This window comes from Arvicanthis niloticus, chromosome 23 (assembly GCF_011762505.2).
Source record: "Arvicanthis niloticus isolate mArvNil1 chromosome 23, mArvNil1.pat.X, whole genome shotgun sequence".
Taxonomy (NCBI): Eukaryota; Metazoa; Chordata; class Mammalia; order Rodentia; family Muridae; genus Arvicanthis; species Arvicanthis niloticus.
Window position 1 is genome coordinate 29,697,441 of NC_133430.1, and position 27,972 is coordinate 29,725,412.

At 45.7% G+C, this 27,972-nt stretch overlaps 2 protein-coding genes across 8 annotated transcripts in view; one reads left to right on the top strand and one right to left on the bottom strand.

Annotated features, from left to right (window-relative positions):
• Lrrc74a (leucine rich repeat containing 74A) overlaps positions 1-3,647 on the bottom strand; it is a 29,456-nt gene extending 25,809 nt beyond the window's left edge. For 2 of the 4 annotated variants that reach the window (XM_076921586.1, XM_076921585.1), the window contains exons 1-3: positions 3,294-3,634; positions 2,479-2,706; positions 1,391-1,519 (exon numbers count right to left, since the gene is read on the bottom strand). Coding sequence is in view for 2 of the 4 variants with exons in the window: in XM_076921584.1 (XP_076777699.1) it covers positions 1,391-1,519; positions 3,294-3,339 (175 nt within the window). In the remaining 2 variants the exon portion in view is untranslated. Of the gene's footprint in view, positions 1-1,390; positions 1,520-2,478; positions 2,707-3,293 lie in introns of all 4 variants that reach the window. The other 2 variants (XM_076921584.1, XM_076921583.1) reach the window with 1 other exon arrangement.
• A 44-nt stretch (positions 3,648-3,691) lies between these two features.
• Angel1 (angel homolog 1) overlaps positions 3,692-27,972 on the top strand; it is a 36,264-nt gene continuing 11,983 nt past the window's right edge. Inside the window, exons 1-8 of one of the 4 annotated variants that reach the window (XM_076921587.1) lie at positions 3,692-4,268; positions 13,883-13,997; positions 18,674-19,249; positions 20,074-20,300; positions 20,761-20,830; positions 21,444-21,877; positions 24,218-24,344; positions 25,048-25,158. In XM_076921587.1, coding sequence (XP_076777702.1) covers positions 13,895-13,997; positions 18,674-19,249; positions 20,074-20,300; positions 20,761-20,830; positions 21,444-21,877; positions 24,218-24,344; positions 25,048-25,158 — 1,648 coding nt within the window. In that variant the 5' untranslated portion in view covers positions 3,692-4,268; positions 13,883-13,894. Of the gene's footprint in view, positions 4,269-13,882; positions 13,998-15,663; positions 15,802-15,996; positions 16,152-16,539; positions 16,564-18,673; positions 19,250-20,073; positions 20,301-20,760; positions 20,831-21,443; positions 21,878-24,217; positions 24,345-25,047; positions 25,159-27,972 lie in introns of those variants that run through there. The other 3 variants (XM_076921588.1, XM_076921590.1, XM_076921591.1) reach the window with 3 other exon arrangements.

A 27,972-nucleotide genomic window follows, 5' to 3' on the forward strand; every position in this document is an offset into this window, starting at 1 on the left:
TCAAAGCTCACACCCAGAGACACACCTACTCCAACAAGGCCACACCTCCTAATAGTGAGACTTTTTATGGGCCTGGGGGTGGGGGTGGGGTGTTGGTCATTTTTATTCAAACGATCACAAGTGGAAAGGCGGTCTGAGTAGAAGAGGGGATTTGCATGTTGAATGCTGGGAAGGTCTTATAAGCTGATATTGTGGGTAAGGTTCACATTGCCTCATCTCCCCATTCCTGTGGCCTAGGAATCACCTGCCATCTGTATTTAAGAACACACAAGAAGAGGGGGATAATGATGCATTAGAAGTAATCACAGCACTTGGAGATGGGGGGAATCAAGAATTCAAGGTCATCCTTGGCAATGTAATGAGTTCAAGGTCACTCTGGACTGCATGAAACCCTCTTTCAATAAAACAGAACCAACAAAAGAAGGGTGACTTTGGGCTAGCCTAAGCTTGCAAAGCTGGAGGCTATTCTCAGCCAATGAGACCAGCATCATTTTCCCTTCCTTCACAGGTGCTCACGAATGATCTTTTTGGCATCCCTCACCTAAGGGATATTTAAGAAGAAGGGGATGCTGAAAGTGTTGTTTGCAAGAACAGAGTCTGTCTGAGCTCCATCAGCTAGGGTAACCAGGAATGCTTGATTTGTTGAGATGAAACTTGGAACTCTGAAGCAGGAGAAATAAGAAGGAGAAATAAGTGACCAGAAAGTCACTTAATTGGGGCTGTAGAGACACTCTATAGCACAGGATGGGGTACTGAATGCTGAAGACAGGTCAAACGGTGTCAGCTTATGTAACGTTGGTGACTTTGGGTGACTCTCACAATTGTTAAGCCTCTGTTCCCTTTCTAGAAAAGATGTGATAAAGTCTGCCTCCTGGGACTATGAAAATCATGTAAGAGTTACATGGGGCAGGGCAAGGTGAGGCTGAAGAGGTAGCTCAGAGGTTGAAAGCACATACTGCTTTTCCAGAGGATCTGAATTTAATCGCCAGAAGAGGCTTGCAACTGCCTGTAACTCAAGTTACAGGTGGGAATCTGATAATTCTGGCTTCCTAAAACACGTGTACTCTTGTACACACACACACACACACACACACACACACACACACACACACACACTCACTTTAAAAGAAATCATGTGAGAGAGATGTAAAGATTAGACACTTTTGCATGTTGGTTTAGGTCTTAGCAACAAGCTGAGGTGGGTCCTGCTCAGAAGGTCCTGTGTCTTCTGCCCCCAGCCAGCCAGGAGGACAAGGCAGTCTAGAATTGAGCACTGCTTTCCAGCTACAATCTTCTAGCAGGACAGAGAGGAACACTCTGGTGGAACCCAATCTCTCCAGTTTCTGAGGAAGCTGGTTTGCCACCCACCTCTCCTCAGATGTCACCTCACCTTCAATTTCCAGGTCAGTTTCGGAATCCTCCCGGTTAGCTTTCTCTTTCTCAACACTTGGAAGGGCTTCAGCTTCACAGTAGAGGGTGTCATCACTGTTCTGAGGTGCCAATGCAGCTTCAGTCTCATCTGGGAAAAAACAAAACAAAACAAAACAAAACAAAACAAAAAAAACAAACAAAAAACCATATCCCATTCTGGGAATTAAACCTGCAGTGTATTAAGTGACACCTACCACTGACACCATTAGTCTCTGCCTCTCTCTTCAGCCTTCATGTCTTGTCTGCAGCCTTTGTCCCATAGCTTCACATAGCAACCTTGTCAGGGAAAACTCCTTCTTATGGCTGAATTGGTGGGGTCCTTATGTTCTTTGTGAACTGGCTGCTCCATCCAGTCCCCTTCCCTGATCTGCCCTGCCCGCTTTCGGTGGGGCCCTGGCCCACACTCCTCCCTCATCATTTGCATGAAAGGATTTTGGCATCTGCCAGTTGAGCCTGTTACTCTTTCTAGTGAAAGGATGTGTCCCAAAGCCTGGACTTATTCACGGTCACACACTGTGCTGCTGAGAGGTAGGTGAAGGGCAGAACAGGTCAGGACTGGGACCGGATGCAAAGGGAAACCCAGATGGAGGTGTGTGCCAAAGAGCAGGGGAGACAATCACACTCTGGGAAGTTGGCCTAGCTTCTCTTCCTTCAAGCCCAGAACTGTTCCTGGGACTATGAAGGAGAGGCTTGAAGATGTCTCCCAAGCTAATTCTCCTCATTGAATGAGGCTCTGCTGAGAGCAACAGTGTGTCCTTCACACTGGTCCTTACACTTGCTAGATGTGGTTTGTTCATTGGGCCATTGCATGATGGGCCCCTGAAAGCCACACACAACATTCAGAGAAGAATCCTCCAGCAGCAGCAGGCCCCAGTGCTTTAGGAAGTCATATTTGTGCTTCTAGAAAGCCTAGTAGATAGGGCTAGCCTATTCCTTTCCTTCTTTTTTTTTTTTTTTTCTGCCTGTTTATTTTATTTTTACTCTTTGAGAGTTTCCTACACATATAGCTGTCTGCTTTTTCAGTGGACTAGTATTACATACTCCTACCTTCGCAATTCAGATTCTAGAAGGTGGACTCCTTAATGACCCCAAGTAGGTGTATGTCTTAGTTTTTGCTCACAGAGTCAGGTCCCAATATTCCCAAGCCTCTGTGACGAGCTTTCATGTAACATGTAATCTGAGTAACAGCAGCAGCAGCAGCAGCAGCAGCAGCAGCAGCAGCTCAGGAATCAGGAAGGATGCAACTGTGAGCAGACCAGTCTGTGGCTCTGTGCTCTGAGGAAAGCGGTGAATTTCTAAGTCTCAGTTTCTTTATATGTCAAACAATAAGAGAGAAAGGGAGGAGGGAGAAGAGAAAAAAAGAGATAGAACAAATTGTGTGTGTGTGTGTGTTTGCAGTGCCTGTGGAAGCCAGAAGACAGTATCAAGTCTGTCATTATAGGTTGGCATTACAGGTTATTAAGTTATTGGGGACTGAACTAAAGTCCTCCGGAAGAGTGGAATGTTCTAAGTGCCAATCCATCTCTTCAACCCCTCAAACAGTTGTAGAATTCCACTCAACCGAGGGACTCTAGCAACTTAGCAGCTGTTGTCCAACCCACGTGGTGTAAACAGTCCCAACGTGGCTGACCTCTATCAGTGTGATGTCAACCAGTCCACAAAATGAAAATGAAGACTGGCAAGAGCTCCTGAGAGCCGAGTCTAGCGTCACATCTCACTATTTGAGTGGTTTCTGAACCCTGTTCCTAATGTCACACACCACCTCCATTGCAGAGACTCGGGCAGAGAGAGAAGGGCACTTGGGAGTCTACCAGGTCATTGGACACAACCCTGGGAAGGGTGAGAACTGGGAACCTTTTCACCTTTGGTCTCGGACTCAAGAGGCTCATTATCATCGTCGTTGTCCATGCTGCCAGGACTCCCTTGGGGGCTGGTGACAGCTTCTTGTCCCCTGGTAGCTGCTTCCCTAAGATGCACACCTGTCCATTAGGTTCTGTTTCAAACTATGTGCACTGCTCTCTTGAGGGTGAATCCCAAGGGAATCCGTAGCTATTTCTTCATCCCAGTAAGCTTGGGGGAGAGCCGGCCTTGATGGAAATCCGGCATGTATGGATTTGTCACCAGCTAGGCCTGGGGCTCATCAGGGACAATGGTAGAGCTCAATTCTTCGGACCCTGGTCAAAAAGGATGCCCACCTGCTTATGACTTTGTGACATAAGAGCCACTTGCCTTTTATCTTCAACATTCCATGATCTCACACAGTCATTGTGATCTACGAGGGTGGACCTGGCAACAGTAGGCCTCCCACCCTTTTGGTGGCTCTGGTGGTCATCTTTTCTCATATGTTTGCTGGGTCTAAACCCAGACTTGGCTGTGAGTGCTCCGGTGCTGTAGGGGGACCTCTTAGTGACAGCCTATTTCCTTCTGAGTTAGCACCAAACTCAAGGCTCTTAGTCAGGTGACCGTGAAGCGCCGCCACCATGTTTTTCTCTCAAGGTGGCTGCGCTTCAGGTACGAAGTATTTCAGTGATGGGTGAAGTCAGGTTTCTTCTACCCAGTCTTTCCTCTTTGCTTGCACCCGTGGGAGAGCATCTTCAACCTTGGCACAGAAGAACAAAAAAAACCAAAGCACCACAAGCATATGTCCTATCACCACGATTTGGTGCTACCACAGCATTGGTCACGCCAGACTCCTGAGCTGTTTAACTTCAGGCCAGCATTCCCACACTCAGCTGTGCTCACATGTGGAGTTGAAGTTCACTCGAGGTGCGGCGTCGACAGAACCCAAGGGCTTGTCCGTTGCTCCTTGATTAAGGCTTCAGGGCGTCAACAGTCAGGTCAGTGGAAGAGTTAGGGGAGGGCGAGGGAAAGTCTCCCTTTTGGTCATTTGCAAGATGAAGTTCTAGAAATCTGGCTTTGGAAAATATAGTTATATGTGTGTATGTGTAACCAAGGGGACACCTCTCAGGAGCCCTTTCTCTTCATCCATCTTGAGTGTGAGGCAAAGTCTTGTGTTTCTGTGTTGTATACTACAATGTACTCCAGGGTGGCTGGTCCATGAAATAGGCCAATTTTCCTGTCTCCACTACTCAACGTGCCACAGGAATGCTGGGATTACAGATGCCCACCACCGCACCTGCATTTTTCCATAGGTTTTGGGGACTGAACTCAGGTCATCAGGCATTTGAGTTCATCTTTGTACGTGAGATGGAGAGTCATTTGCGCATGCGCCTGTTCAGATTGTTGCAGCACAGTTATTGAGAGGACCCTTCTCTCTCCATCGAAGTCTTTCATCCATTGTTGAGATTGTGTCCTTTTTCTTCTGTCATAACCAGCCAGTCTTGGTGGCACTTGCTTGTAATCCCAACACCCAGGAGGCAGAGCTGGGAGGATCCCAAGTTCAAGGCCAGCTTGGACTAGAGTGTTTCAAACAAAACCAAACCTCACAATCAGAATGCAGCCTTGTACCGTCTAATTAGACCAGTGCTTTGAGATAACGAGTTTGTGAGATAGCCTCCTGCAATGCCGGGAGGGGGCCCTGAGGGCACTTGAGAGAGTAATGGATGCTGCAGGTAATTCAAAGAGCAGGGTGCTATAATTTTGGCTTGGAGTAAATCCAAGAGGATTGTCTTTTGGGGGTACCATTTGGATGTCAAATACTAAGAGAATGACAATTGGACCATCAAGGTGACTCAGTGGTTAAAGGCTCTTGCCACCACCAAGACTGTTTACACCATGTGGGTTGGACCCTTGGAACCCACTTGGTGGAAGGAGAGAATGGAATCCCAAAAGCTGTCCTTTGATTCTCACTTGCCTGTTGTACACTAACCTCACCCTCCAAAAATGATGTTCACTTTAAAAATATGAAAAGAGGGGGCTGGAGAGTTGGCTTAGTAGTCAAGAGCACAGACTGTTCTTCCCGAGGACCCAGGTTTTATTTCCAGCATCCACATGGTAGCTCACAAGAATCTGACAACCCCAGGCTCATCTGACTCCTGCAGGCACCAGGCACACACACAGGTCACAGACATATCTGTAGGCAGAAGACTCATTTACATAAAATAAATATATCTTTGGAAAAAAAAAGAAAAGGGAATAACTTTCTCTTTTCTCTCTCTCTGTTTTTGTGGTGTGTATGAGTGTGTGTGCTTCTGTGTGTGTGTGTGTGCCCTTACATATATATGCAAAGGACAGAGTGGGGGATTTCAGGAATCTTCAATTTTATGTGTTATGGGTGTTTTGCCTGCATGCATGTCTATGCATCACATGCATTGCCTGGCTATGGCAGGCATGAAGAGGCCAGAAGAGGGCATTGGATTTCCTGGAACTAGAGTTATAGATAGTTATCTTTTGGGGGCTGGGAATGGGACCTGGGTCCTCTGAAAGAGCATCCATTGCCTTTAACTACTGAGGAATCTTTCCAGCCCCTACTTTTTTTTTTTTTTTGGATGCTTGATGGCTTTTTTGTTTTCTTTGGGGCTAGACTGGCTGGTCAGCAAGCTCACAGGATCGGCCTTCCAACACTGGAGTTACCATGACCAGGCCTGGTTTTCATATAGGCGTTAAAGATTTAAACTCAGGTCCTTTCGCTTTTGCCATAAGTACTTGTGATGGCCGCTCTTAGTTCCCAACTTGACTACATCTGGAATAGCTATCACAGGGACTAAAAACACAAGTCACTGGGCATACTATGAGGGTTTTGTAGTTAATTCCAGATGTAGTCAATTGACAACCAAGAATAGCCAACAGGATACTCTTATCCCACTGAGACATCCCTCCGATCCCAGCTTCTTCATAACCATTATTTCTGCTCACCGGTGAGGCTAAAAGCAGAGGGAGTGTCCTTTATGCTAGCATTTTTATAGCCTGATAAGTGTCAGACTCTGTTCCATGGACTTTGTATGTTTCGGTGCATTTGAGCTACCCGACAACTCTATTATTCCTGTTTTGCAGAAGAGGAGACTGAGGGGATTGAGTAAGTGGTCCAAGTTCACAAAGTTAGTAGGTGATGGGAGTGAGGATGGAAACGGAATCTCTCTGGCTTCAGAGCCCATGCTGCCTCTGCAATGACATCTGTATTTGAATAAAACAAGGTTGCTTTGTCTCCGGGGCAACATTGTGCTCAAGTGCTTGATTTCGGGATAGGTGAACCATATAGTTCACTGGTTAAAGCTGGGCCATGATTTGTTTTTATAAAGTTTTATTGACACATGGTCATTTCAGCCCACTTAGGCATAGCCTCTGGCTGCTTTCAGAACTCTATATAAAGCCCAAAGTACTTCCAATCAGGTTCCTTAAGAAAGTGTGTTTGGTATTTGACAGCAATTGGATAAGATGATGAGGGAGGAAAATCTGATGTCTTAGAGGGAAGAGAATGGAGACAAAGGGAGGAAGTTAGCAGAAACCACATTAGAAGGAAACAACCTAAGAAAGGAACAGAGGTGGTTGTGTTAGTTGTAATGATGCCTGATTTTATTTTAAAGTTATTTATTTATTTATTTATTATTTTGATATGTAATCCAGGTTGGCTTTGAGCTCGTGGTGTTTACCCTGCCTCAGGCTCCTAAGTGCTGACATTACAAATGTGTGCGATCACGTCAGGCTTGGGATTCTTTGCTGATGTTGCTGTTGTTGTTGTGTGTGTGTGTGCTCATGCATGTATACATGTGTGTGTGTGAGTGTATGTGTGTAAAGATACCACACAACAGAGGTTAATGTTCTACTGCCTTACACATTATTATTATTTTTTTTTTTTTAAATTCATGTGTGTTTGTGTGTATGTGTCTGTACTTGTGTGTGTGTGTGTGTGTGTGTGTGCATGTGAGTGCAATGCCCTTGAAGGACAAAAGAGGGCATCAAATCTTCTGGAGCTGGAACCACTGGCAGCTCTGAGCTTCCTGAGGCAGGTGCTGGGAACCAAGCTTGGAATTGCTGTAAGAGAAGTGTATGTTCTTAACCATCTCCTCAGCCCCATTTTCCACTTGGGTTTTTTTTGTTTTTGTTTTTGTTTTTGTTTTTGTTTTTGTTTTTGATACAGGGTCTCTCACTGAACTTGGAACTCACTGACTGGCTAAACCAGCTGGCTAGTGAATCCCAGGCTCCTCCTGTCTTCACCAAACAGTGTTGTGATTCCAGAGGCACCTTGCTTTTTATGTGGATGCTGGAGGATCAAACTCAAGCCATCACGCTTGCCCACTAAGCCATCTTCCTAGCACTAGGATTTTAAAAAATGATACTTTTAAATGATCAGATTTTACATGTGGGATTTGAAATAATTACCTATCTTATTCCTGTGACAAAATCCCTGGGAAGAAGGACTTAAGGATGGAAGGGCACTTTTGGCTTACAGTTTATAGAGTCACAGTCTGCTGCAGCAGGGGAGGGCATTTGGCAAGAGGGTGAGGAGGCTGGTCACATTGTGCCTGTAGTCAGGAAGCAGAGTAGACAGGAAATGGGAGTTGCCTATAAAACCTCAAGGCCAGGCTCCATCAACCCACTTCCTGCAGTTAGGGTCTATCTCCCACAAGCACTACACTGGCTTCTAGACTGGCAAGGCCAGCTGGGAACCAAGTTTAAACAAAGAAACATAAAAGAAACATTCAGTTATGGAGATCTCGGGCACTGGGTAGGATGATGGGGATAAGAGGGCTAACCTCGTGGAGTATGCAACTTCCTGAAGAGCACAGGTAAATGCACAAACAGTGACTGTATTGAGTCCAGGGAGGAGGAGTATGCTACAGGGGCCAACCAGTACTGCAAGTCTATACTAGGAGCAGTATTGTGTCTGTGTGTGCACGGCAGAGATCTGAGAAACTTGAGGAAACGATGTCTAGGCTGAGATTCAAAGATCCACTAGACAGCATAGCCAGGGTAAGTGGATAAGGGTGGGGAGGAGTATTTAAGGCCAACCACCAACAAAGAAAAACAGGTACTAAGTCATCATAGCATGGTAAGGCTGGGGCATGACTCCCACTAGGGGAGGAAGTGCTGTGGAAAGAGCTGGGAAGTCGAGGAGGCCTGTCATGCTGTGCCAAGCAGCCAGACTTGCATCCTGACATCCATGCAGCCGTGCAGGAAGACTTTAAGCAACAGAATGACCTAGCGGATCTTGCACATTGGAAAGCGTGCTCTGGGGGCACTGCAGAATGTGGATCAGGGCTAGGAGGGGGATCAGCACCAGTTAGGCGTGGCTAAAGGATGATGTGGGTGGATTAGATACAAAGGCGACCAATCTATTTGGCCTCCAGTGAGAAGAGCTAATGGAGAACAAGGTAACTCAGGAAATGGTTGTGTCCTTCAGAAAAAAAGGCAGACACTGGAATGTGTGGTCTGTGGGATGGGACAACAGACAGGAGGTCTTTGGTGGAGTGCACTTTGGGTGTGTTCAGTCTGTGAGATATCCCTCGGACATCCATTGAAGAGGACTGAAGTCAGAAGGATTTGTCTGTGGGCCATGAAAAGAACTTGGGTAAACAAAACAACAGACACGAGGGCCATGGATGGAACTCGGTTGGCAGAGTGCTTTACTGGTGTGTGTGAGTGTCTGGATTGGATCCCCAGCAATGCATAAAGCTGGGTGAGGTGGTCGGTAATCTTAACACTCAAGGAGATAGAGGTGGGGCATCCACAAGCTCTAGGTCATCTTAGGCTACACGGTGAGTTCAAGGTCAGCCTTGGATACAGGAGACCTTCTCAAAAAAAAAAAAAAAAAAAAAAAAAAAAAAAAAAAAAAAAAAGAAAGAAAGAAAGAAAAAAGAATAACTTAATACTTCTGGCAAAAACCCTCCACAAGTATGAGAGTTGTCATGTATGGGCTACCATTCATATATGAATGAGGCTATTGAATATATATTTGCAGCTATTGAAGTGGTAGAACTTTCTCTTAAGGAGAGACTGTGGGGTAGGAGAGGATAAAAGTGAGGTTCTAGGCACAGTGAAAGGAGGATGCTCAGGGGAGCACAAAGGAGGCAAGGGGACAGAAATGGCCACAGAGATAGGGAAACAAACACATCACAGAAACCAAGATGGCAAAGCAGGCAAAATTGCAGAGTAGTCAGGAACCAATAATCAAGACCTGGAATTTATCTTTTCTATGGCTTTCCAGTGTCCCCACAGGGAAGGCAGAGGGTACATTGGTGAGGAAGGTTCAGCTGAGTGACGGAAGCTGGATTTCTGAGAAATGCACGTGAATGAATGAGAGTTACTGAAGTACAGACATTGGGGTACACAATTCTTTCAAGAAAGACAGTTGGCTCTGGAGGAGAGGCGAGGAGGCAGAGCGATAGCCAGAAGGGGACGGAAGTGGCATAGTGTAGGAATGACTGAATGTCCTAAGGATTGATGTGAGGAGTTGGTGGGAAAGGATTGGGGGCTCCATCTCTGGGAGGAAGATGGCGATCCTGAGCTGGGTGGAAGGGCTGGCTGCTGTATTGTGGGGCAAGGGCAGAAAGGCAGTGCGAGATCTTGTTCCACACCCTATTGTGATAGTATGGAGCAAAGGGTTTATTCTTGGTGGTTCTTCCATTTTTATAAAGTTGATGGGGAACTGGTCTCTCAAGAGCAAGGAAAGGGACAAGGTAGAAAGCCAGAGGACAGACACGAGGAGCTGAAGAGCATTGAGTGTGAGAAATGCCCATTGCAAACACGCTTTCAGGACATGCTGACTGATTGTGGTGGTGGCGGCACTATTAGGAGGTGTAGCCTTGTTGGAGTAGGTGTGGCTTTGCTGGAGTAGGTGTGGCCTTGCTGGAGAAGTGTGTTATTGTGGGAGTGGGCTTTGAGACCCTCCTCCTTGCCTTGTGGGGGTGTGTGTGTGGGGGGGCAGTCTTCTAGCTACCTAGAGGTAGAACTCTCAGCATCTCCAGTGCCATGTCTGCTTGAACACTGCCATGCTTCCTGCTATAATGATAATGAATGGAACCTCTGAACCTGTAAGCCAGCCCCAATGAAATGTTGTCCTTTATAAGGGTTGCTGTGGTCATGGTGACTCTTCACAGCAATGAAACTCTAACTAAGACACTAAGTTAGGATCATTTTGGAAATGTCTAGTCATCAGTTCTGACATGTTGGAGGAAACACTAGGCTCAGAAAAGCAAGATTTTTTTTTTTTTTTTTGAGTTAACAAAAAAGTCGAAGAGGCAATGCTTTTTAGTCGATCTTATTTAGAGCAGCCGAGAGAGCTCTCTAGACCTGTGCAGTTCAATATGGAAACCACCAACTGACTAAGTCCTGGTAGTTCTTGAGTTCTTGGAATGTGGCTACTTCATATTGAGACATGATGCCTGAATAACATGCAGACTTGGTTTCAAAGACTAAGTACAAAAATAAATGTAACCCTCCCTCATTTAAAAGTATAAATGGTAGTTAAATATTTTTTATCTATAGGGTTGAATTAAAGATTATTAAAACTGATTTTACTTGTTTTATTTACTTATTTATGCTTTCCTTTTCTTTGTGTGATGCTTGGATTAAATACAGAATCTTATGAATACTAGATAACTGATCTATTACTGAGCTATATCCAAGCCCACTTTTTTACTTTTGATCTATCTGTCTGTCTGTCTGTCTATCTATCTATCTATCTGAATTTCTTTTTCTTTCTTTCTTTTTTTCTGTACTGGGGATCAAACCCAAGGCCTTGTACATGGCAGGCAAATGCTTCACCATTAAGTTACACCCTCAGACACTAGTATATATTTTTTTGCTTTTATTTTATTCTATGTGTACAGATGCCTTGGCTGAATCTAGGTTTATGTACCACTTATATGCCTGGTGCCTACAGAGGCTAGAAGAGTGCTGTTACAGATGACTGTGAACCACCATGTGGTTGCTGGGAATTGAACCCATGTCCTCTGGAAGAGCAGTCAGTGTTCTTAACTGCTGAGTCATCTCTCCAGTATACATTAAAAAAAACATTTACTATTATTATTTTATATTTATTGATGCTTTGTTTGTATATATGTGCGGACTATGTGTGTGCCTGGTGCCTACAATGCCAGAAGAGGGCACTGGAGCCCCTGGGACTGGAGTTATAGTTGTGAGCTGCCATGTAGATGCTGGGATTTAAACCTAGGTCCGCTGAATGAGCAGGTAGCTCTTGGCTACTGAGCTATCTCTTCAGCTCCCGAAGATTAAAAATTTAGGCTACACACGTGGTTTACAATTTTTTGGTGTGGTGAGCAGTACTTGCCAGGCCTTGGTCATTAACATCACAATCCTAAAGGCAATTGGCACAGGTTACAGGCAGCCGACTTTTCACATGTGCCAAGTTGAATTCTTCCAAGTATCGCAAAGCCGTTTCTTCCGCTGTTAGGTGGTTAGTATATGCACCTTGAAGGCATGCTGATAAAGAATGCAGGTGCTCCTCAAAGCCTTTGTCATCACAGCTGAGTTAATTACAGTGCTCATCCCTCGGATTATTTCTGATATGCTGAAGCTGGGATACAGTGAAGATCATGCTTGGAATTTCCCTTTGGCTGAGAAACTGTGGGTCACAGGTGTCATAACTGGGCAGGACTGCTGGTTGGTTCCCTCCTTGGAAGCTTGCATGGTGCCTTCTGGTATCATGAAAGCTAATTCCCAGAGATGAGACTTTCAGGTCCAATATAGCTCAGGTCCTCTGGGTCCTGTGTACACGGTTATCATCAGCAACAGGGATTCACCTTCCATCTCTGAGGGCAACAGCAATATCTATAATGTTTTGGGAGTTTTTGGATAACCCTGACCAACCACACAAAGAAAGCTGCTTTTGTCAGTCCAGATGTGAAATTTTTTATTCAAATTACATATGAGATATCTATATATCTCCATCCATGTGTATGTGTGTATTTTATTGTTGTTTTGTTTTGTGCTTTCCTATGTGTAACCCTGGCTGTCCTGGAATTTACTTTGTACACCAGGCTGGTCTCAAACTCAGGGATTTATCTGCCTCTGCCTCTCGAGTACTTATATATAATATATTAAATTGTATATAACATGTAATATATACGTGTGTGTGTGTGTGTGTGTGTGTGTGTGTAATTGGCTCTTTTGGCAATTCAGTGTTACAGTGTAAAGAACAGTATGTTAGCCACACATTATGGAGGAAGACCCAACATTCATAACTATAGATGGCTTTTGTCCAAGTTTATTTTATTTTATTTTTGGTTTTTCAAGACAGGGTTTCTCTGTGTAGCTTTGGCTGTCCTGGAACTCACTCTGTAGACCAGGCTGGCCTGGAACTCAGAAATCCGCCTGCCTTTGCCTCCCAAGTGCTGGGATTAAAGGCATGCGCCACCACTGCCCAGCTTGTCCAAGTTTAAAAACCATAAATAGATGCTCAGCATTGCCAAAATTCCAGGTTTTGTCTCCACCAATGCATACTGGGAGTGGTGGTGCAAATCTGTACTTTCAATACTTGGGAGGTGGAGGCAGGCAGATCTGAAGTTTAAAGTTATCCTTGGATACATTCTTGGAGCAAGGTTAAGGTCATTCTGGGATACATGAGACCGTATTTGAAATAAAAAGAAAGAAAAGGAAAATATTGTGGGCCAACTTTGGCTCAGTATGAGTGTGGAAACTGAGGTTCTAAGAGATTACCCATGAGGCTTCAAGGGGAGGAAAAACGGTAGAGCCAGTTTCTGAATTCATGCGGTCAAACTCCAAAGCATGTGCGATTCTTCGATCACCCTTCGCTTTCTAAATAAAGTAGCTCATTATAAGTCAGGAAACAAAGAGAGAAGCCAAGCTTCGCTAGCTCCAGAGAAAACTGGAAGAACGTGGCCATCAGTAAGCTCGTTGCACTGTGTCCACAATTGAGTCCTGAGCAGCTGAGTCCAGGTCTAGCTCCTTCTGCGGAAGTTTCCTATTTCAAAATAACTCGAAGATAGCTGTGCATGGTGGTGCACACCTTTAATTCCAGCATCTGGGAAGCAGAGGCAGGCAGATCCCTGAGTTTGAGGCCAGCTTCGTCTACAGAGTGAGTTCCAGGACAGCCAGGACTACACAGAGGGACACACACACACACACACACACACACACAGACAGACACCAACACCAACACCCTGTCTCCCAACTTGATGAATATTTAAGAACCTCAGACCTGTGAAGAACAACTCTGGGAAGGGGGCCTAGATGTCTGTACTCTAAAGACATTTTCAAGTAAATGCAAGGACCATTGTTTTGCAAAATGATATGCAAAGTTCTTGATTTAAAACCTGATTTGGAACTTGGACTTCCAGCTAGATCTTGGGAGAAAGTGAAGAGTTTATTTAAGCCATGTTGAAGGAGTGAGCTTGATCTTGGGGTTCCTTAGCTAGCACCAACAGTTGTATGCTGACTTCTAAATGGCTCTCCAACCTTTAGGTTTCTGGAGTTTATCTCAGGTAAAGGGATGAACGTAGCTGCAAGCAGATAATGAAAAGGGAATCACAGGAAAGCCGATCACTGATTCTCTCCTTCTTCCTCCTTTTAGCCCGTCAGTGTTATGATGTATCCAGCTGGTCCAGGATCTGGTGACTCCCCAGAGGGCTTCTCTGAACAGCCAAGGCTCCAGCCACAAATTGGAAATGGCACAGCTCAGACACTGGGTACTGGAACTAGGTGTACTATGTAGTCCTTCCTTTAAATCATGGCTGGGGCAGAGGACTGAGGGTAGTAGACAGGTGAAGAAAAATTCAAAGAGGTCTTTCATTAGCACAGACTTGATGCAGGAACTGCCCTTCATTTAAGCAACACATACTTTATTCAATCATTAGTGAATAAAGTCTATGTGACTGACTATGTATGTAATTCTCAATCTATATATCTGTGTATCCAAGTATCTATCTCTATCTATCTCTCTATCTCTATCTATCTATCTATCTATCTATCTATCTATCTATCTATCTATCTATCTATCTATCCTCTGTATGTATCTGTGTATGTATGTATGTTTCTATCTATCTATCTATCTATCTATCTATCCATGTATCTATGTATCTATCTATTCATCTATGTATACTATGTATGTATGTATGTATGTATGTATGTATGTATGTATCTATCTATCCTCTGTATGTATCTGTGTATGTATGTATGTTTCTATCTATCTATCTATCTATCTATCTATCCATGTATCTATGTATCTATCTATTCATCTATGTATACTATGTATGTATGTATGTATGTATGTATGTATGTATGTATCTATCTATCTATCCATGTATCTATCTATCCATGTATCTATGTATCTATCTATTCATCTATGTATACTATGTATGTATGTATGTATGTATCTATCTATCTATCTATCTATCTATCTATCTATGCATCTATGTATACTATGTATGTATGTATCTATCCATCCACCCATAAGGTCTCATTATGTAGCCCTGTCTCACCTTGAACCCACAGAGATCCACTCCCTCTTCAGAGAGCTAGGATTAAAGGTGTGATCTGCCATGTCCAGCTTTAGCTTTGTATTGCTGTAATAAAACATTATGGCCACTGCAGTTCTTACAAGGAAGGGTTTATTTGAAGCTTACAGTTCCAGAGAGATGAGTCTATGATGGCAAAGTAGAGGCAGCAGGCAGCAGGCAAGTGGATGAACAGAAGCTGAGAGCTGAAGGTTCACATGTCAAGCTGCAAGCAGCAAAGAGAACTAAGTGGAAATAGCAAAGCCAGCCCCCAGTGAGACTTCTCAAGCAAGGCCACTGCAGCAGCCTAATCCTCCCCAAAGGGCCACCAACTGGGGACAAAGTATTAAAGTGCTGGAGGTAGATGGGGACCATTTTACTCAATGTACTCTTGGCTCAGAAGGGCTAACTATAAAAGTTATGGTCAGCAAAAGTCTTTGTGAAAAGTCCAGTCCTTTGTATTAGAGATACAAAGGGGATATGATGTTCTTGAGGTAGACCCCTAGTTAGAGGCAAAATTGAGACTAAAACAGTGGTGTCTTAAAGATACCTTAGAGACTCCTACAAGCCCCTTAATATTTTATTATTTATATTTATTTAAATAAACTTTTAAAGTTAGCATAGAGAGTAATGGGTTTCATGCTAGGCTGTTCTGTTGCCATAGAAGCTGGTGTCTTCTAACGCAGCCCCTCCCCTTGCAACCCACCCCACTTCCTCTTGTTCCCAATAAAGTTGTTGTTGAAGCGACGACCTGGGGCGGGGCCTGGGTGGTGAGGAGGCGGAGCCTAGGCGGCTCAAGGCACAGTCTTGATGGTGTGAGGGAGGAGCCTTGGCGGCGTAGGGGCGGGGCCTCGGTGGCGCGGGGCGGGGCCGAACAGAGGAGACCGGTGTGCGGCAGTGTGGAGGGGCGGCGGCGCGGGCAGGCGGCCGGCCATGATCGCGTCCTGCCTATATTACCTGCTGCTGCCGGCCGCGCGCCTCTTCCGCTTCCTCTCAGGTACCGGCCTTGCGTCCTGATGGGCGGGAGCCGGGACTGCCCCTATTGGGATCCACGGGCCCTGGGGCGGAGCGTCAGGCCTCACGACCGCGGTCCTCCGCTGGTGCCAAAGTGTCAGGCGGTCCGCGGGCCGTCCTGGCCCCACGAGGCTCGGGCTGGCTGGCGACTCTCGTGGGCAGCCCCTCCTCACGCTGTGGTCTAGTGACGTCGGGCCACGGTTAACGTGGACCCAGGGCTGGGGAGGGGGTGTCCTCCTTGACTGTGGCGGTGGTCCTGGGGCAGGCTCAGACACTCCCGGGGGTCGGGAGCAGTGGCAACCCCGGACAGGCGAGGACCGGACTTCTCGGCGGGTAGAGTTAGGGAGGGATGTGCCTTTAGGCGGGTGGGCTCACTTCTCACGGTTCCCCCCCACCCCCTGCGGCCAGTCAAATGCTGTCCTCTTTGAGCAGACTCTAGTTGAAAAATAGACACGCTCAGAAGCTAGAAGCGTTTAAAACCTCAGTTTTGGAGCAAGTGTTTAGAGAGAGTTGTGATAGGCTGATGCTTTAGTGAGGGGGTGGTTGTTACTTCTGTACAATCTGCCTTCGCTCTGCTTTTGAAATCCGTAGGCTTTCACAGAAGCCCAGTTTTTCTTTGTGGTTCCACAGAATCCCCAGACTTTTTTCCTGTAACTGAGGGGCAGTACCAAGAAGGGTTTTCTTAGAAATAGGTCGCCCAACTGCAGCCGGTGCTTTTTCTTTCTGGAACTGCACTATCTGGGAGGTTGGTTACTGTAGTTTTATATCAAACATTAGATTATTATTATTTTTTTTTTTACAGTGTTGCCGCTAGACTGCCAGCTTCAACAGAGCAGGGGCTTGCCCATATGTTCATGGGATCTTATGCTAACACGGGACTTGCTGGCAGTCATGGGTCTCCAGAGGGTTCAGGAAGGCCTTGGCTGTCTGTTTCTCAGGAATGGGAAGTCCTACAGAAGTCACTGTGTTCAGAGTACCCAGCATATTCCTTCACTTATGTGGCTATCTAGTGGCCACAATAACAGTCTTACTGTTAGCTCACAGGTTTCCCAATTAGTAAAATTTTAGAGACTTTAGAGGAGCCCTCCAATCCACATGTGACAGTTAGATTAATTGTGTATATTTGATAGTTTGTAAAAGATTTGTTTAGTAAAGCATCTCCACCAATATTATCTGCTAAATTTGAGAGTGAGGGGCTATATTCCTATCATAAAGCTCCTCTGGCACGTGTTACATGTTTCAAGGGCCAGATAGTAAGTTCTTTACTAAATCCCAGAAACCCGGCCTGTTGGCTGAGAGCATTCTTGACATTTTAAGCAGACTGTTTATTGTGGGTCTGTCCCGTGCATTGTAGGATGCTTGGTGGCACCCCGACAGTCATAGTTCCTCAGCAGCTCTGGAGATTGTTGTTCCCTCAGGGCAAAAAATCTGCCTTTCTCACCTCGTTGAAAAACACTGACTTAATTTTTAAGAGTGTGTGTGTAGTGATGGTAGACTACTTCCATGGCATGTGTGGAAGTCAGAGGTCACCTTTGAGGATTTGGTTTCTTCCTCCTTTGTGGCAAGTACCTTTCCTCGCCGAGCCATCTTGCTGGGCCAGATTTACCACTGATTTAGAGAGACATCAATTAATATAGTTAACAAATTGCCAATAAAAGGAGTGTCAGGTGGTTATGGACTGTCACTGTGTGCATGCCATTTGTCCTGGGATGTAAATAAGTGCTCTGGTCTGTGTGCATGTGTGAGGGGGAGGGGACTTAACTTCTGTCATCAGAACAGGACTTTGAAGCTGTAGTTTTCGAGCTCTTTGCCTACTTTATTGCCGGCTGGGCTGTCATCGTGGGGGCTATAGCATAGATGACAGCCGTCTTATAACTGTCAGTTGCAGGTACCGTCTAATTTGCAGCCTCTGGTGTGTTATGGATCGAGAAAGCAGTGAGGTTTGTGGAAAGGTTATGGGTGGCATGAACAGCCCTGGGAAGAAGCCTAGGGGTTCTGTTAAAAAGTAAGTTGGTTTTAAGGCCTCCCACTTTAGTAGTAGTAGTATTTTTGGAATACTTTCATAGAGCTTATAGACCTAGAACACTCTCGGGTTACCTAGTTTCAACTTCTCTGGTTCTCATCTTAAAGTCAAGAGTAAGTCAGTCTGAAGGAACGTTGCTTAGAGTCAGTTTTGTTAATTTTGTTGTAAGAGTACAGTTCTCGGTATTATTTCACAATTGCTAGTTCTAATGTAATGTGGTTTTCAGGACTCGAGAGTTGATGTTAAAAGTTGAGTTTTCGGGGCTGGAGAAATGGCTCAGTAGTTAAGAGCACTGGCTGTGTTTCTAGGGACCCAGGTGTGATTGATTCTCAACCTCCACATGGTAGCATACCATACTCTGTAACTCCCGGTCCAGGGGATCCAACAAAGCCTTCTCTGACCTCTGTAGGTACCAGGCACACACATGATACACAGACATACATGTAGACAGAACACTCCTATACATAGAATAAATTAAAATTTAAAAAGGAGTGTTTTCTCCAGGAAAAGAGATGAGGCTGTATGTACTGATCTGTGTTCTAGATTATCTCTGGGATAATCTAGATAATCTCGGGGATAATCTTTCATTCTTGTATTGAAATTTATCAGGTCCCTGCCTTGCAAATTGGTTAATACTTGTAAAGCGATTACAACAGTGTCTGGCACATCACAAGCGCTGCTGAGATGAATTAAGTTGGGAAGGCAGTGGCAGTACAAGGCTGGGCAAGGTGGAGACGATCATGGTTCACACGTGGCTTCTATTCCAGCTGGAGAATACTGTGGAATGAGTTTGTTATCTTCTTATAACCCGATATTTTGGCTTCTTTTCTAGATGCTTTCTTTACATGTCGAAAAAATGCCCTTCTGGCGAAGAGCTCGTCCCCCCAGGTAGAGGGTAACTTTGCCATGGCCCCTCGGGGGCCTGACCAAGAGGAGTGTGAGGGCCTGCTGCAGCAGTGGCGAGAAGAAGGGTGGAACCAGGCACTCTCAACTGCAAGTGAGGGTCCTCTTGCAGATAAGGGACTAGCTGAAAGCAGTCTGGCACTCCTGATGGATAATTCTGGAGAACAGGATGCTGCCTCGGAGGACAAGTGGTCCAGCAGGCAACTGAGTGACCTTCGGGCAGCAGAGAACCTGGACCAGCCTTTCCCTGAGGTGCTAGGGGAAGAGCCTCTGGCTGAGGTTGAGGGTCCTTTGTGGGCAGCTGTTCCGGTACAGTCAGGCCCCCAGTATGCAGACTGTGCTGTTCTCCCAATGGGTGCAATGGCTGCAGAACAATGGGAAGAGGACCCTGCAATGGTGGCCTGGAGCATAGCACCGGAGCCTATGCCCCAGGAAGAAACTTCCATGTGGCCCTTTGAAGGCCTGGAACAGCTGCAGCCTCCCCCAATGGAAATACCTTATCATGGTGAGTCTGACGGCCAGCATAGTGAGCCCAGGTTGCAGGTTATCCAGAAAAGAGTTTATGGTGTGAGTTCTGCTGCCACATCTAGTTTTTCTGAGACCTTTGCAGGCTCAGATATTGGCAGTGTCTTAAAAGTCATCAAGTCTGTCCTCATGCATCCACAGATGAAAAGTCACAGTGCAGAGAAGCATGGGACATGTCCAGTGTCTTGTAGTTAGGCAGTGAGAGAACTGGGGCTCAAACTTAGTTCTGATATTCACTCTACATTGTTGTTCTGCAGGTATGACACAGGGCTTTGTGGAGGCAGGGGTACAGAGGCCTCAGGGCCTTCGCTCTGCCTTGGAGAATAACTCTGCTTTCATTTCCATTACATATATTGGTAGTCTTTGATGATGTGAAGAAAGTTCTATGGCTGAGTAGGTTTGAAATCTACTCAGATACCTCCCAGTATAACCAGAAACCAGGTACAAGTACAGAAAGCACCCAAGGCTGAAATTACTCTAGACATGTCTTTAACTCTAGGAGACTATTAATGACACCCCATTGCATGAATCTCTTGAGACCCATTGTTATATGTGGGAGCTTCTTAGACTCATAAGTATTCTTGAGCATATGCTAGGAGATAGATAACCAGGGGATACAGTGATGGACAGGTCAAGATTGTCTCTGGCACTGAGGAGTTTACTGTCAGCTCTGAAAAATGCCCTTAGATGGATGGGTGGCAGAGGCAGTGGAGCAAGAAATCCCAGGCATGATATGGTGACACTTGGTAGTAATGGCTTGGCGACTGCATGTCTTCTGGAACTCTTCTCTTGACCCCTTTGCAGAAATCCTGTGGCGAGAATGGGAGGATTTCTCCACACAGCCAGATGCTCAGGGTCTGGAGGCAGGAGATGGCCCTCAGTTCCAGTTTACTCTGATGTCATATAATATCCTGGCCCAGGACCTGATGCAGCAGAGCTCAGAGCTCTATCTGCATTGCCATCCAGACATCCTCAACTGGAATTACCGCTTTGCCAACCTCATGCAGGAATTCCAGCATTGGGACCCGGATGTGAGTGAAGAGGGAGATGTGCCATCTTGCATAGGTGCAGACCTAAGCTGTTCTCTGACACTCAGAGAGAATGAGTTCCTATTCCAGAGCTATCCAGATGATGCCAGTTGTGCCAGATGAGCTAAGATTAGCTTTGGCTCTGAGGATGACAGGTTTGAGCTTGCCTGCCCTGGAGTTAAGCATTTTGGGCAGATGCCAAGATGATTCTCCAGAGTGTACACTTTCCAGCACCCTTGTGCAGGGATTCAAAGGGTGGGGAAATCTAACATGCATGTCTGGTCGCCTCAAGCTTCAGTCTGGGCCTGTGCTTGCTGCTGCTGGTGGCTGTCTGTCTGGAAAGTCAGCCCTGTGGGAAGTTTCTCTCTGACCCTCAATCTGGTCTGGGGTTCTGTTCCTAGGGAGTGGGAGTTATATTGTTTCTGGACCTCTGGAGTGATTGGTTACCTTGTCAATTCCCCAGATCCTGTGTCTTCAGGAAGTCCAGGAAGACCATTACTGGGAGCAGCTGGAGCCCTCTCTGCGGATGATGGGTACTGCAGCTCCCCACAACATGTTTGCCAGCCCCTCTTCCTCCAGCCCTGCAGAGTCCACCTCTTCTTTGTGTCCTAGTAAACCATCAGCCCTGCCTGTGGGCTAGTTCCTTTAGTGTGTGTGTGTCTGTGAGGAGGTAGAGTTCTAGGTTTTTAAACCTTTGAAGTAACCAACTCCATGAACTCCATGAGGCTGCATGTTATTGATCCCATTCTACAGATGAGAAACCGGTTCCAAAAGTTGTTGTGACTTGCCCCAACCCCCCAAACTACAAAACTAGTAGGTTGTGGAGCCAGGACTTCTACTTACCTGACTCTAGATCTAAGGGACCAGGGACTGGGGAAGCCACTAGGGAGCCTACTGGGTTACAGGACCCCTCTGTTCTTTCCTGTTTGTTGCTTGTCCTGTTTCCCCTTCTTCCCCTTCTCATCCCTCAGGCTCTGGCTATAGTTGTAAGGGAATCTCTGCAGGACCACAGAGGTGGCGAGGCCTCTCTCATGGCTTCCCAGGATTGGTGCCTTAGACTCAGGCCCTTTGTGCTTGCTGCAGGGGTTGGAAGGGATTCAGGCTTCCCTGACTCTGACCCATCTCTGTGGTGGTATTTCCTTACAGGCTTCACCTGTTTTTACAAGAGGAGGACTGGGTGTAAAACAGATGGCTGCGCTGTGTGCTACAAGCCCACCAGGTTCCGTCTGCTCTGTGCCAGCCCTGTGGAGTACTTCCGGCCTGGGTTGGAGCTCCTCAATCGGGACAATGTGGGCTTAGTGTTGCTGCTGCAGCCACTAGTGCCCGAAGGTCTGGGGCAAGTCTCAGTGGCTCCCCTGTGTGTGGCAAATACCCATGTCCTGTACAACCCACGTCGGGGTGATGTCAAGCTGGCCCAGATGGCCATTCTTCTGGCTGAGGTGGACAAGGTGGCCAGGTTGTCAGATGGTAGCCACTGTCCTATCATCTTGTGTGGGGACCTGAATTCTGTCCCTGACTCACCTCTCTACAACTTCATCAGGGATGGCGAGCTCCAGTACAATGGGATGCCAGCCTGGAAGGTGAAGTGGGACAGCCACGGTGGGGTGGAAGCATGGGCTCGGGAGAGGGCTGGGCATTGGCATCAAGTGCTGCTTGTGTGGTGGGGCACTGTTTACCTCCCTCCTGTTGCTGCTGCTGCTGGATGGCTGTGTCAGCTCCTGGAGATGAACAGCACATGAGTACCTCTGGTACACTGAACATCTTCCCATTTTCAGCATGGTTTAATTTGCGGGCAATTCCTATGAGTTATTTAACAATTAAGACAAAATAAGAGAAAATACCCTTTTATTATCACCCTGTGGTCCCACCCAAAGTGACCTGATGACTCTTCTGAGTGTACAGCACTTCTCTCAAGTCATTCTCTGTGCAGTTACAGTGGTATTTTTGCTGCCAAATACTATCCCAAGACACTAAGGCAGAGAGATGCTAAATAATTTTGATTAGGTCATTACAGTTAGTGGGGGGTGGGGCCAAGAACTGTAGCCAGGCAGCCTGGCTTCTGATACCATGCTGTAATCACCACAACAGGAGATATATAAATCTACCTATGTGCCTTAAAAATACAGCACAGCACTGTTTTTGTTTGTCAATAATTTACATTTGAATTTAATTTCTTATAGCTGCCAAACATTGGTAGCATAGATAGATAGCTCATAGTTTATTAGCTTGTGTCGACTCTAGCTCCTGCCACTTAATCTCTTTGTTCCTGTTTTGTTTCTTCTGATCCACATTATTGTTTAATTTTTGGCAAAACACAATGGAGCAGGGACACAAAATGACTGAACCATTATTGAGTACTTGGGCTTTTATTTCAGTGAGGTTACTAAGTGCTGGTGATGTCCTAGAACAGGTTGTTAGCCTGCTCTAAAGGACCTGTCTACAAGGAGCTCAGGGGCAGGAGAATTTGCTGAGTGCCTACCAAATGACAGGCAGGCGCTGTTAAGGATGGGCTGTGAGAACACTTGTTTTGAAACCAGACAGCCTTGATTTCAAATCCCTGATCTGTCATCTTTTGGCCACTTATGGAACTTTCTCAGGCCCCCTCTGCTTCATCTGTATGCTGAGGGTCTAGTGGGACCAATGGTGGATACCTTAGGATCATATGAAATAATGCATGTGAGGGTTTTTAGTGCCTTGTTCAAAGGGAACAGTCAGTAATTGCTAATGGTTATTATTCGTGTAAGGTTTTTAATTGTATATGGTATTAATGTTCTTAGTAAATAATATTAACTTAAAGAAGACTAAATGACTTGTCCAAAGTCACAGCCTTTAAGTGGCCATTAATTCCTTTTAAAAATATTTATTTATGTACTTTACATTCCAATATCAGCCCCACCCCTCCTCCCAGTACCCCTTCACACAGATCTTCCCCATACTTCCCCCTCTTCTCTGAGAAGGGAGAGCCTCCCCCATCCCCCAGCACAACAGGTAACTGCAGAACCAGGTGCCTCCTCTCCCACTGAGGCCAGACAAAGTGGCCCAGGTAGAGGAACAGGATCCACAGGCAGGCAACAGATTCAGGGACAGTCCCCGCTCCAGTTGTTCGGGGGACCCGCATGATGACCAAGCTGCACATCTGCTACATCTGTACAGGAGAGGGTCGTTAGTCTCTTACTTTGGATTGCACACTGAATGTTTATGCCCTTTGAGGGCAGGGGAATGGTGTCTATCACTAGTCTATCCCAGTGCCATGCACATAGTTGGCATTCATATATTTACTGTTAAATGAAATAAAGGGAATTTTGCTGCCCACGTGGAGATGTGCAGATGACTGACATTGCTGGATGTTTCCCCTACACGCTCTGTCCATTCCCAGGCTGCTCATGACTTTGGCAGAGGATGGTGACATAGAAACGGTAAAGTGCTTGCTGCATCTCCCATTTGGTTTTACCCTGTGTTTTCCCAATACCAGATTCAAGGAATTGACTTTGATTTAGAAGATGCCAAGTTGGGGATGACAGGATCAACCTGTGTGGGTTACCAGTTAAGACCTGCCGAGAGTTGGTCTCCCTTGTGCAGCATTGTGTACATTTTTCTGAGGTGAACCTCAGGACCACATGCTGTATAGTTCCGTTTTCCTTGACTTGGTCCTCACTCTGTTCACTGTTCTCTATCACAGGACATTTATGTGTTCTTAGTGAGAAAGTAAAGTTATAATTAGTTCCCTATTGTCGCCTTCCCTGGAGATTTTTACGTGGCTTGCTTATTTCATGTGTACACTCTTGTCTGATTGTGTGTGTTTGTATTTGTTCAGATGTCCCAAATCATAAGTCATTTCCTTTTTTCTGTCGTGGCTTCCTCATGCCCACCTGGCTTTTTCTTTTCTTTCTTTCTTTTTCTTTTTTTTTTTTTTTTGGTAGGTTTCTGGACAGGAAGACTTCTCTCATCAGCTTTATCAGAGGAAGCTGCAGGCCCCACTGTGGCCCAGCTCTCTGGGCATCACTGATTGCTGTCAATATGTCACCTCCTGTCATCCCAAGAGATCAGGTAAGCACACTTTTTCTTCTTTGTGTTTTTTGTTTTGTCTCTTTGCCTGGGTGCTTGTATGTGCACCCTGTGTGTGCCTGGTAGCTGTACAGGCTAGAAGGAGGCCCCAGGTCCCTTGACACTCGTACTAACAGATGGTTGTGGGCTGTCACGTGGGTGCTGGGAACCAGACTTTGGCACTTTTCAAGAATAGTTGGTGCTTTTCTGGCCAAGCCATCCTTCAGTGTTCACGTAGCACATTCTTTTTGTTGTTGTTATCTTTTGAGGCAGGATCTCTCTACATAGATCTAGCTGTCCAGGAATCCACCGTGTAGACTAGGCTGGCTCCAGGAATCCACCGTGTAGACCAGGCTGGCTTCGATCTCAGAGCACTCACCTCTGCCTCCCCAGTGCCGGGATTAAAAGCACCACCATGCTTGGCTCATACATCACATTGCTGATTTGTTGTGTCTTCTTGTTCATGTGGAGCAAAAGTTTGTTCTTAATAATGAGAGAGAGTGTAATCTCCTTGATGTTCTTAGCGTGTTCCCCGTTGTCCTCATTGTGCTCCATATGTCACCAAGTGAAATGGACAAATTCCAGTTGCAGCTGTTGGAACAATGTCCCTGTCCTCAGAGTCAGATTTCCTCTGTGTTGTTACACTAGAACGTTCTAGGTACATGGAACTCCTTTCTTTTACCATATGGCATTTCCTGGTTTATAGAGAGACTAAAATATGGCCGAGACTTCCTACTACGATTCCGCTTCTGCGACCTTGCTTGTCAGCGACCAGTAGGACTGGTTCTCATGGAAGGAGTGACAGACACTAAGCCAGGTAACAGGAAACCTGCTTTCTGGGCCTTTATCTTTCTTCACTCCTGACATTTATAAGTTCTGTTTTCTTGGCCCTTATCTTTCTTTACCCCTGACATTTATAAGTTCTTGTTTCCTAGGCCTCTCTCTTTCTCTTTCAAAAGCTTAGTCTATTTATGTGTGTGAATGAATAAATACCATGTGCCTACAGGTGTAGGCAGAGGACTGAAGAGGGCATCAGATCCTCTGGAGCTAGAGTTTACAGGTGGCCGTGAGCTGCCTAATGTGGGTACTGGGAACTGATCTGGGTCCTCTTCAAAAGCAGCCAGTGCTTCTAACCACTGAGCCATCTCTCCATCCTGTTCCTAGTCTCTTCTAAATCTAATTTTTGACCAGCTTCTGATGAGTTTAGAAGAAAGAAGGTGAGCAGAGTTCATGCTTGGATGTGTATTTTGCATCCAAGCACTGGATGGAGCACTGGACCATAAACCAAGAGCCCTGGGTTCCTGCCAGCTCTGGGAGTTTGAGTAGCAACTAACGTTTTTAGGCTTAGCTGCTGATTCAAGCATGTGTTTAGTGTTTGCAGGGGAGAAGGTGCATGTATCACAGGGCTTTGAGATTTGTGAGGTGAAAGGCTTGATCACAAGGAAACCTTGCTCCTGTGGAGAGCTTCCAGTTTGGATATGCAGAGTATCTTTGGTGGCTTCAACTTCTTGTCTCTGAAACTACTTTGAAGTAATAAGGAAGACAAGGAAAGCAAGCCAGAGGCAAACATCATTTTTTCCCAAAACCATATCTGAAGCTGTGAGGCACAGTGAGTTTGTAACTGATGCAAGAGGAGATGGGCTAGCGGTGCCTGGGGCAATATGGCAAGTCTCACCTACGGGCTGTATAGGTGTCAGACTGAACAGCGCTGTGCGTTTCCCCAAGGAGAGGCACACCTTTTGAGGGACCACAAACCTCTTGTTTTTTCACCCCGAGCAGAGTAGAATGCATACATTGTGATAGAAAAGCCTGTAGTCGGCTTTGCTCCTGAAAGGCAGTGTGTGGAGACTCATGCAGGGAATCAGCCATGTTTTCAGTACACAGCCTGTTCAAGTGTCTAAGGAGCAAAGGCAGTTCTTTCAGAGCTGCAGTGCCCTCTGGTTCTAGAGAAATGAAGATTGAAATGCTCCATGCACAACCCTATATAAAAAGCAAAGTTCTTATTATTTGAAATATATGCAGATTGTTTCCTTTATATAAACTTCAGATAACTAGCCGGCATAGAATAATGTAGCTAACTTAAAGCTGACCTTGCTCAAAGTAATACTATGGAATTTTTTTTTTTTTTTTTTTGACAGGGTTTCTCTGTGTCCTGGCTGTCCTGGAACTCACTCTGTAGACCAGGCTGGCCTCGAACTCAGAAATCCACCTGCCTCTGCCTCCCAAGTGCTGGGATTAAAGGCGTGCACCACCACCGCCTGGCAATACTATGGACTCTATAGTGAAATATACAAAGAAATAGAAAACCAGAAGGCAGGTAGCCATGCTTTAGAAAAGAAAGATAAATAAGAGTGCTTCAAAGCTAAGCATTGGAGTATATGGAAATTATGATTATTTCTCCATGAATAGAAAGATGAATGGTCCCTAGCTGGGGAGCTGTTAGCAGTTGATAGCAAGCACTGGGAGAGGGAGAGTGTTTTCTTTCCGGATGTGGCCTCTGTGAGACTGCCCAGGATCCAGTAGATGGCGGTAGAATCAGGCATATAGTGGCAGCACTAAGTGGACCCAATAGGTTTTAAAAAAAGAACTCAGCAAACTGGGAGGGATTAGTGATGGGGCTGCATGCGCATTGGAAGAGAGGGACAGCTGGGTGGCCTGATCAACACACACACACACACACACACACACACACACACACACACACCTTATATGGACATATGAAGTTCTCAAACAAAAGAAATGATTATAAAACACTGCGAGAAGCAAAACACTTGTGTTTATAAAGTTGGTTCAGGCACATAACAAGACATCAGAAGGTGAAAACTAAAGTCTGGAGCTCAGAATAGAAGTGGAAAGCTGAGGCGTGCTCAGTAGTGGAGCATTTGCTTGGCACAGGACCTTGGAGGAGATGCTCTGGATGTCTCAGGTAGGCCAGCAGCTCAGCTCAGAGTTTAAAGATTACAAAATCCCAAAGTAAAGCAATATCAGCCCCACATAGATAGCTATATTAAGGATAGATTATCTTAGCCTGGCAGTGGTGGCACATGCCTTTAATCCCAGCACTTGGGAGGCAGAGACAGGCAGATTTCTGAGTTCGAGGCCAGCCTGGTCTACAAAGGGGGTTCCAGGACAGCCAGGACTACACAGAGAAACCCTGCCTTGAAAAACAAAAAAAAAAAAAAAAAAAAACCAAAACCAAAAAAAAGATTATCTTAAGATGTGAATGCTGTGCTTAAATGAAGCATAAAACAATGCTGATTGCATTTAATTGCAAACAAAATTAGACCAAGGCCTTTAATCTCCACACTGACAACCAGGTAGTCCTGTTCTACTGGGCATGGTAGTGCTGAGGAGGCTGAGGGGGAGCAGACAACAGGCCATTCAAGCCTAAACTACAAAACAAGATCTTGGGTCAGAAAAAGGTTTATAATGGGGATGATTCACTAACAGTGCAAAATAATGGTAATGTTTTCACATTTGAGATTGAACCTGAGTAAGCACACGTGTGTACCACATATTCTGTTCCCTGCTCCTTGGCTCAGTGCCTTCCACCCAGGGCTGAACAGGCTGCTGTGGAATCCCATTAGAGACTCTAAATCTGAAAAGCTTGTATCACTTTAGACCAGAAATG